The 10,524-nt window shown below is 56.8% G+C and overlaps 1 protein-coding gene across 1 annotated transcript in view; it reads right to left on the bottom strand.

Annotated features, from left to right (window-relative positions):
- Positions 1–551, bottom strand: part of Nkain4 (sodium/potassium transporting ATPase interacting 4) — a 13,605-nt gene extending 13,054 nt beyond the window's left edge. The window contains exon 1 of the mRNA XM_004644157.2: positions 483–551. Coding sequence (XP_004644214.2) covers positions 483–536 — 54 coding nt within the window. The 5' untranslated portion in view covers positions 537–551. The remainder of the gene's footprint in view (positions 1–482) is intronic.
- Between the last annotated feature and the right edge of the window lie 9,973 nt (positions 552–10,524).

Raw genomic sequence — 10,524 nt, 5'->3', positions numbered from 1 at the left:
AAAAAAAAAAAAAAAAAAAAAAAAAAAAGTGTGGGCCCAGCCCTGGGCACTGGGGCCCCCACTCCTGCTCTCTCTCCAGGCCAAGTGAACAGGACTGCAGGGCCGGCAGACGCGCACCGGCAAAGCACTCCCACTCCCTTGTACACCCAGCCTCAGGGCGGCCACAGCACACGACGCTGCAACCACTCTGCGCCTGGCGCACACTGGGCCACACGCGCCTTTGGATACCTGTGGGCACAGCGCACAACAGAGTCCCACCCGCACGACGCGTGCCCGCGGGACTTTGACGAGGCCCGCGAGGGTCGCCCCTGCTGAACGGCTTTTGTTTCGGGCAGGGCCTTCCAGCCACCCCCTGGCACCTGTCCCCGAGGCTCAAGACGCAGCCTCGCTCCTCACTGGCGGTGCCCGCGCCCGCTGCCTGCGCTGGGGTCCGAACCATCGACCCCGGAGCTCCCCGACCTGGCGTGGAACCTGGCACTCACCAGCTGCAGAGCGCAGAGCGCCAGGAGCGTGCAGCGGCCGGAACAGGAGCCCATGGCGTCCTCCACCCGCGGCCGCCGCCGCCAGTGTGGGCCAGAGCCCCTCGGGCGCCCCCGCCCCGCAGACCCCGCCCCCGGCCCCGCCCCACCTTGTCCACCACCCCCTCTGGGTGACAGCTGCGCCTCGCCTCTCACCCCTCCCACCCTGCAAGCCCTGGGGCTTCGGCACAGGGAAGGGGTTCTAAACGCTCCTTAAAGCGGCGATAGAGCGGCTCGCAGGCTGCGTGGAGGGGGTGTTGCTCACTGGCTCGCGGACAGACAGGATCTGCGATCTACAGCAAGTTCTTTGGCCCAGTGCCAGAGAGTGCCCAGGCCCCTCCCGGAAGACGGCTCGTGCCCCGCCCCATCCCCATCCCCACACCCGCCCCATCATGGCCCCTTCAGAGGAGTGCCCGGGTGGTTTCCTGCGGTAGCTGACTCCCGATCCACCCATGCCATTTCATGAATCTCCAAGAGCACCCCTATTTGATTTGGTGGCTCCCCACCAGGCCACAGAGAGCCAGCCGGGGTAAAGATGGGATCAGAAGGGGAGAGGGCCCCGGAAGCCCTCAGAAGCCCCCGTTTCTGTTCGGGTGGCTCAGCCTATGTCCCTTGAATGGAGTCAGTCAGATTTGGGGCTCAGACAGGGCCACACGTGGTGCAATCCGAGCCCTGGCCTTTAGGGCAGGCCCTGGGAAGAAGTTCTGGAAAGTTCTTCAGCCAAAGAAGCAGGTGGCAAATACTGCATGCAAGTGTGTCTCAGCAGCCACACCATGGACACAGCCCATGCTGGGCACATGATGGTGGAGCGTCTCTGGTCTCCGCCAAGATGCCAGTGGCTCTTGCCCACAGCAGCAGATGTCCCCTGACATGAACAGATGTCCCCTGGGATGCCCCTCACTGTTGTACAAGGCAGGCTCAGTGCATCAAAAGGAGGAGAAGTCCCTGATTTATGAACAAGTTCCCTTGTAGGAGAATGACAAAACATCAGATTCATTTGTAAATCTGACAGTGAGTCTTATGTACACAAATATATATCCTAAAACATAAAAAACCAAACATACAAATACTGCAGATAAAGGAGCTTTACAGTTACCTTCAGTGGCGGTACAAAGCTAGGGTGAGCTACTCAGGTGATCTGTTTGCCCCTGTGCATGTGTCTGATGCGAGAGCCAGTCACATCTGCCAGAGCTGACAGCTCAGGGACTGCGCTGTGTTCTCATGCATGGATGGACCCCCAGTGCCCATGCAGAGGGCATGGCCCTCCTTGCACAGCCGCAGATAAAAGTGCATAGCCGCATAGCCCTGCCTCTCTGCCTCCAGCTGTCACGGTGGCCAAGCTCGTATCTGAGTGCTGGGGCTCACTGTGGTGGAGTGCGGTGTGGTCCCATCTAAGAATTCTGCAGCCCAGGGCGGCATCCTCCTTGCCTCTGGCCAGGGCTCGTGTCCTTGCTGGTTCTCTTGACAGATGGCTGACAGCTTTGGACACTGCTGCTTTGCAATTCCATGGGTCCTGGTGAGGCCTCTTGAAGCACCACCCCTCCACCACTACCCCGCCTCACCCACTGGCACACAGAGAGCAGGCACACATGGAGAACAGAAAGCGCTCCTCTTGGGCTACACACCAGGGTCAAGGATGGCCAGGACCTCCTCTTTGGGCCATTTAGTTCACCTGTGGAATCTGGCCTCTCAGCACCAAAGCAGATGTCTGGCATAGGTGTCTGGGGGATGGAGCTCAGATCATCTGGGTATGAGGAGCGAGCTGACTGAAGCCTAGGGAGCAGGGCCTGTTCAGTATCCCCGGCTACCTCACAGCAGGATGCCACAGGCCAGCCCTGTCCAGCAGAGGCCTGGCCTGAGGCCCCTGGCAGCGGCCCACCACCTCCGGTCTCCTTTTGCTCCCTGGCCGGGCAGCCCCACTGCCTCGTAGCAGGCAGCAGTGAGGATGTAAGGGTGAATGAGGGTTAATGATGCTGAGATCACACGGGCTGGGAGCAAGGACCAGCACTCGTGGTCCACTTGTCCACTCAGCCCGAGGCAGGGGAGCTCAGCCTCAGTGTTAGGGAGATCACACCACTAAGAGGAAGAGGAGGAACAGGAGGAAGAGGAGGAGGAAGAGGCAGCAAGTATAATAAGGGCCAAAACAGGGTGTGTCTTGAAGCAGACAGTCACTGTCCGCAGAATTTCACCAACTGCAGTACTGAGTTGCAGGTGTGGGGCTCCCCAGGGTTCAGTAGAGGCATGGGCCCTTCCCACACAAGCATGCAGTCCACAGGCCACTGGGACAATATGCAGAGCACAGCCCAAGCCACCTGACACGGGCCAATGTTGAAAATAAAAACAGACACTAGACAAGGGCAGTGCAAACACGGGCAATGATGGGTACTTCCAGTCCTTGTGAGGACACGTAATGGCAGGACCTGCTGGCCACGCATGAGGCCGAAAGCCAAGACCCAGAAGTCTGCAGGAAGCCTGCAGCAGCAGAAGGCCTCAGTACCCTGAGGCCTCGTGGCAGGGCCCGGCTCCACACACCCTCCAGGAGGTCACCAGAGCTCCCAGAGCTTCTCCCGGGCACTGGGGCCCAGAAGTGGTCCAGGATGTTTCAGAGCTCTCTTTTGGGACTTCTTTAATCTCAGCAACTCAGGGATCAAAGAGGAAAGGCAGGGGTGGCAAAACTGGGGTTTCTTTCTTAAGCATTTGGTTCATTAAACAAACTGGGAAAAAATGAAAGCGATGAGAAGCTAGGCTGCAGGCCTGTTTATGTCTGTCCTCTGTGGGGGCTGGTGGCCAGCTCTCCCTCCTCCTCTGCATATTCCTCCCTCTTCTGGGCCTCCATCCATGTCTTGACTGATGGAGGCCCCAACATGATGATTCCCCGGTGTCACAGGAAGGTCGTGTTTGGGAGAATCTCAGCCCATTTCTGCCGCTATAACACAATGAGCTTGGGTGATTTATAAAGAGCAGAAGTCTGTCTCTTACAGTTCTGGAGGCTGGGGAGTTCGTGATTGGGACACCAGCAGATCCGAGGGCTGCTGCCTTCTACTTCTATGATGGCGCCCCGTTGTTGAGTCCTCACATAGAGGAAGGCAGAAGGAGAACCTGCTTCAACCTGGAGCCTTTCACAAGAGCGCTGATCCCATGCACAGGCCAGAGCCCTGAGACACGTCTGCCCCTGCAGCCACAGCTCAGAAAGTCATCACAGGATTCAGACTCAGCACTGTTCTCAAGGGGCCCTCATCACTCACACCACAGCAGGGAGAGAAGACTCAGAAGCCACTGCTCTGGCCGGCATGAATCTTTGGAAGCACAGGAACTGCCCAGCAGTCGGCATAACTTCACTATGTCCATTACTGAAGTTATGCTGTATGAAGAAACACTGGGCACCCTCCCCTACAGTCTGCTCTGAGTCTCTGTGGTAGGGCCACTCCTGTGTTGAGGAGCACCCCGGCCTCAGCAGGAGCCACAGAAGAGCGTCTCTATCTTGACACCTCCTTTAATCTTTCAAGAACCCTTGAAGAAAGGGACTGTCCATTCTCCTATTTTACAGATGAGCAAACTGAGGCTTGGGCATACATGACTTTCCCCTAGCCTATAAATGGAAGAGGCAGGATTTAACTATAGGTCTCTATGACCTTAGAGCTGGGCTCAGGGGACTGAAGGAACATCTCAGGGTTCCATGGGAGGGCCTTGAGAGGAGGGTGCCAAGGCAGTAAGTGGCCACCCCATCGCACGCACTGGAGCACACACAGCGCTGCAGCACTGAGCCAGCTGGCTGCGCCGAGCCCCACCCTTGGCTTGTGCCGCACACTGTGCAGCCCCCTTATGGCCTAATGCCCCCAACTGGCGCACACCTTAGGATCAGTGCATCCACTGCTGACTTCTGCGTCTCCTCCCACCTCTCCTGGCATCCCTTTGCAGCCTCCTGGTGGGCACCTGCCCTGTGTCCACTGACTCGATGGAGCCTCCAGTCCCGCTTCAGGTGTCTGCTCCCTCCTAGACCTTGCTGCAAGCCAGCCCCAGACATCCACGGTCAGCAATCTTCTCGGGTACCCCAAGGGGCTCCGCTCTGGGCGTGTCTCCAGTGAACTCACAGGTCCCATGGACCCATCTGATCCCTGCCTCCCCGAGAGCCCCACCCCCAGCTCCAGCGGCTGACAGCTACTGACTCCCCTGACAAAGGTGCAACTACCTCCCCCCCCGGCTTCTGCACGTACTCTGCCTTCGGCTCCAGGTAGCCATCCAGGGGGAAGAGGGTCCCGGCACTGGAGGCGCTGGTGGCTTCCCTGAGCTCTCAGAACCCTAGTGCCCTGTCTGGCTGTGCACACACACCAGCCACACCCCAAGCCCATGCTTTTGTTCAGCCCCACCCCAACAGCACACACGCCCTGGCTGCTGTCTCTGGGGGAGCCAGCAGCCCAATGGGAAAGGCCTGTAGAGAAGCAGAGGGACAGCGGCTGCCCAGCCACCATCGGGCCTGACCTGCGCCGGTGGAAGCTCTGCTGGCCCTCTGCCCACCCGCAGGGGCCCCACGTGGTGCCCTGGGCAGCAGGGTGCAGCCTCTAGTTCTCCAAAGCCCGCACTGAGCTGAGACCGCCCCCCCATGTCATCTGTTCCCCATCCTGATGTCAAGGCTTGGACTTCCACAGTCCTGGCAATGCCCCAGCCCTACGAGTGGGGCCCGAGGTTTGCTGGGGGCTGCCTCTGTACAGGACCCTCACAAAAGCTACAAGGGGGGGGCTGGTGAGATGGCTCAGTGGTCTAAAGCACCTACTTGAAACGAGCTTGGCAAAGCACAGGCACCACGGTTCGATCCCCAGCACCACATGCCAGCCAGACCCGCCCCCTGGTGGGCTGAGCTGGCCACACACACACACAATAAATAAATGTAATAAATAAAAATAAATAAATAAAAAAAAAAACAAAAGCTACAAGGGGAGCAGGCGCCAGCCAGCCCAGGGCAGAGGCCCCAAGGAGCTGGCGGGATCCCCACAGCTGCGGGGGAGGAGGGTGAGCGAGCCTTTCAGCTTCAGGGCCTGGCAGCAGGACAACAGGGGTGGGACAAAGCCCAGATCAGAATCCAAGTTTCCTGGAGGCCTTGCATGCCGAGTTTGGGACTGGACTTCATCTGTACTTCAGGGGACTGGGAAGAAGGGAAGTTGTCTGCATGGGGGGGCGGGGGCTGTTAATGAGACAGTGACCGGGCACTAGGGGGCGCAGAGGCTCCACCACGGATGAGCCCTCTCTGACCCTCATGCTGCCTCAGAAAAGCTGTGACTTTGGGCACGTCTCTCTGGCCTTGGTCTCCTCTCCTGAGTGCTTCCTGTCTTTCAGCCTGAAAGGAGCACAAGACCCACAGACCAGGGAAAGAGCTGCTGTGCTGCCCACAGCGTGGACACAGGATCACCGACTCTCACCCAGAACCACCCCAGTGGCCTGGCGCTTTTTCATGATGAGCCCAACTCTGCATCCTGACCCTGGGGGCAGTGCAGGGCTGAGACCAAGGACAGCCCTCTGCGGTCTCTCTCCTGTGCTGAGAAGCTGGCTCCCCTTGCAGGAAGAACGGCCTCAAAGGCCAGCTCAGAGGCAGCGGGTGGGTCAGGCTCTCCAGAAGCACAGCCTGCCAGGGGACTTCGGCGCCAGTTGTCACTGGAGGTGCGTGGCTCAGTGTGTTCAGGCTGCTGTGACAGGACACGGGGAGCAGGCAGCTTACAGACCACGGAAGGTACTGCGTGCATGTCTGGAGCCCGGGAGCTCAGGCTCGTGGTGCTTGCAGGTTCGCTGTCCAGAGAGGGCCTGCTGCTCACGGAGGGCTCTGCTCCCTGCATCCTCTGGGCCAGCAGAGGTGAGGGAGAACCCCAGGACCCTCTTATAACACTCTGCTCCCTTCACCCCACGGGCCCTACCTCGCAATACGTCTCTTTGGGAGTTAGAATTCAATATAAGGAATTCTGGGAGGACACGGAGGCTCTGAGGAGGGAGGTAGATGTGACACAGGACAGGCAAGGGCAGAGAATAAGCTAAGAGGGGCTTTGGCCGGGAGGACAGCGGCTCTGGAGGTGGAGATACCCTGTCAGGGAGACTCCTTGGGCTCCTATCTGTCACTCATTGGCAATAGTCTGGGCGGGATGTAGCCCCAAGGCCAGCAGAATCACTCTCTGAAAAAGGAGGTGCTATGAGCTGCAGGGGCTCAGTGGACCCACACCTGAGGTGGTGGGTACCCTGCTGGTGAGGGGGACTGGGTGGGCACTGCAACATCCACTGTGCCAAGAAACGCTGCCTGGGAGCAGCACTTGCCCACAGGGGTCTGCCTTCTGTCGTCCTCTTTGTTTCCTGCACTGGGGCATGCGCCCATGGTGCATGTGTCATTGAGGATAAATACCAGGTCAGTGTTGGGAAAACAAGGTCACTGGTCGCCTATCTCTGTGGACTGTGCGGCCTAACCACCGGCCCTGTATGGGAAGGTTAGTTCTTGCCCTGCCCAGCAATCCCTGCTCAGGCTGTGCTGATTCCTTCCTGTGGCCCCCATGCCACCAGGTGCTTCCTGTAGGAGTCTCCACCCGATGCTCCCCTACACGCGGCCCCAGGCGTGCTGTGGGATGCAGATCTGCACCCTGCAAGCCTTCCCAAGACCCTCAACCTTCCTCATCTGCTGTACTGCTCCCTTCCTAGCCACTGTCAGAAGACAGGCTTCTTTTGTTTTGTGGCAGAATCAGGAATTGAACTCAGGCCCTTGCGCTTGCCAGGGAAGCACTTATTCTACTGAGCCATCTCCCCGGCCCCCAAGGAGTTGTTTCTGATGGAACCTCAGGTGGGTTTAACTGCATCCTGGTAGCCAGCAAGTGCCACAGACTCACTGAGTGCTCCGAAGAGACACCTCTTAACAGCAGACTGGGGCTACCGGGTCCCTGGCCTGAGCCCGAGAGCGGATGCACTCAAAGCCCAAGAGGAAGCTGGAGGCTGACATGGGGCTGGCTGACACAGGCAATGATGCTTCCTGAGAGCAGCCCTCCACCAAGAGGGAAGTCGCCCTGACTGCGAAGAGCACAGTGCAGGCCCTGGACTCAGCTGGGCGGCTGGGGCTGTACTCCTTCCTGCCTGCCTGTGAGGAGGTCAGTCTGACTTCCCAAGCCTTCAGTGTGGCTGCGCACATGACTTCTGTCCAAAGTGCACCATACAAAAAGGTGTGAAAAGGGTGGAGACACCCACCGTCCTTCAGCCAGGCTGGTAATGCTCACCATGTGGCATCCTCTCAAGGGTGGAAAAGGCCGGGTGGCATCCCCCTCCGAGCACCAGCTCCCAGGCACCTCGCCCACGACTAAGCCTCATCCCTGGCAGCTGTGCGTGTGCACGTGGCAGGACTGCCAAGAAGGGCGCCCTGGGCAGACGCCTACCCTCAGCACACCCCACCTGCACCCACCACTGTCACTGCTTACGTCAGACCCGAGCCAATGAGCCTGAAGGTGTGTGACCATACGTGCAACCCCCATGCACAGAATGCGCCACTGACAGGCACACGAACCACACGTGAACGCACACACACCCACACTGCACATGTGCACACACATGAAGCCCGCGGGGGCCAGTCTCACCAGCCCGCACAGCTCTGGTTCAGGTCCTGCCACCCCCAGTGAGAGCTGGCTGTGCCCGCTGGACTGGGCTGACCTGGCCGTGGAGCGGGCCCACTTCTTCTGATACTCTTTTGGGATGAAACCTCTGGGATCCTGATCTCCAGAACCCATGCTGGGCTTCCCCGCTCAGAGGACAGGCCGGCACCAGCTCCATGTGCCCCTCTACTCTGAGGAGGACTTGCCAGACTGCTGGGTGTGAACCCTTGGTGCCAGCCTTGAACTACGTAGCCCAGGCCAGCCTTCTGGGAGTACAGGTGTGAGCCACCATGCCCAACTGTACTGCCTTTTAGGCTCTGAACAAATCACAAAATTTTTCTATGCAAAATACTCCTCTGAGCAATGAGTTCCTATCAGAAAGAATGTGGTGAGCTGCCCCGAGTTAAAGGAGAACTTCCTCGCCAGGCCCAAGGCCGCCACCCTAGCCAGTGCTCAGGAAGTAGAGGCGTTGGTTCACGGGGAAGGCGAGGCCAGGGAGCAGCAGCACTGTGCCATGTCCCTGGTGCAATCTGGCTCACACTGCCTCACTAGGATGCATGAGGCCTCCCGCTCTGCGAGGGCACTTACTCTGGGGACATTTCACTGTGCTATTAATCTGTTCAGTGTCACTCACAAGTAGAACTGAAGAGCCTCCAGGTGGAAATCACAATAATGATCACATTACTATAGCTGAAAATTAATGGGCCTCCCACATCTCTGAAAGAAAACAAATTATCTGAGTATTTTAGGCAGAGTGATGAAACGTTTCAACACGCAGCTGCATGTTCTGCAGTGATTACCACTCTACTGCAGATTCCTTGTCACTAGGCCTTCCTAGCAGCCTAAAGACTGTAGGGGCAGCGGCAGCTGTGGATGTTAACTCCGAGAGGGCCACATCTGTCTCGGCTCTGGGAACCTGTTCTAGTGGAGCTACAAGCCCAGACCGCCCCTAGCTGGATGAGGCAGCACGAAGAGTTCTCTGCTTTTTTTTTCAATGTATTTAGCACCGGGTCTACTAGGTAGATCGGACTCGTACTGATCCTCCCGTTTTCAGCCTCCTAAACGCTAGGATTACAGGCGCGTGCCACCACGCCCAGCCCAGTCTCAATCACCGTCTCAGAGCGGGGCCGGCAGGGCACGCAGGGGATCGAACCGGCCACTGCACTGCTCTCGGCTTTATGATCACAAAATCAGCAGCAGCTTCCCCTGGCTGATCACTGAACGCCAGAAGCCGGCACCACCTGCAGCCTTTCTAGGGATGCCTTTCTCACTCTTCCAAGTTTTCCTCCTTAGAGAATTTAGAAATGACCCCAGTGCCCAACACATGAATGAATAAACCAATGTTGCCTATTTATTCAGTGGAATTCTCAGTAAGAAGCGCTGTTATTATTATTATTTGCAGAACTGGGGATTGAACTCAGGTCCTTGCGCTTGCCAGGGAAGCGCTTATTCCACTGAGCCATCTCCCCAGCCTCAGTGCTAAGTTATTGACACATAACATGAATCAATCTCAAAAACATTATGTTGTCCTGTCTCAACAAAATAATAGGGCAGGGGCTGTACCTCAGCGCCACGGCCCTGGGTTCCGCCCCAGCAACCCGCCACTGAGAAAGAAGCCATTTTAAGAGTGCACTTTTCAGTGATTGCACTTACATGATGCTCAAGGTCGGATAAACTCAGATAGAGACAGAAACCCCACCAGTGGCATATAATTTTAAAATTATATGTCTGATTTATTTCATTTAGCATATTTTCAAGATCTATTTTATTACAAATGGTTCAAATTCATCCTTCATAGCAGAATAGTATTCATTATGCGTAAGTATTACGTTTTATTTTTTTCCCCATAATTTTGAGAGACAAATAACGAGACAGTTTGAAATCAAATTGGTAGTGCAGTTTCAATAATTAACACATTGCATACTGTCTTCCTAGTGGTTATTTGCTGTACAAGATGCAGACAGGATATCCTATTTACAAAAACTATTACAACAAACCCCTCTATTGGTTAAGAGAATGCAACTATATATCTATCCTAACCACCAGCGGCAATTTTGAGGTGCATTTTCTAACACCCGTCGTGAAGGTCCCCAGAGAGTATGCATTTGCCAAAATTAATGGAACTGTACGTTTCATCCTATATCGACACCTAAAAGGCGGTCACTCTTGGTCATTTCAAAAATTACAGGCCAGTAAACAATAATACAGAAGAGCACAAAGCAAACACAAAACCAAAAATCACTTGAAATGAACCTTCGGGCAATCGCACTAGCAGCTCGGGGCGTCTACGGTCACGCCCGGGTCCCCGACCCACACGGACCCTCGCGCCCAAGCCGGAGGCAGCCCGCCGCCAGGCCCGTCCTCCCGGACCCCTCCCCCACCCGTCCGCCCCTCCCCCTCCC

This window comes from Octodon degus, unplaced genomic scaffold (assembly GCF_000260255.1).
Source record: "Octodon degus isolate 3935 unplaced genomic scaffold, OctDeg1.0 scaffold00194, whole genome shotgun sequence".
In the NCBI taxonomy this organism is placed as follows: domain Eukaryota; kingdom Metazoa; phylum Chordata; class Mammalia; order Rodentia; family Octodontidae; genus Octodon; species Octodon degus.
This window is presented reverse-complemented; position numbering and strand designations above follow the sequence as displayed.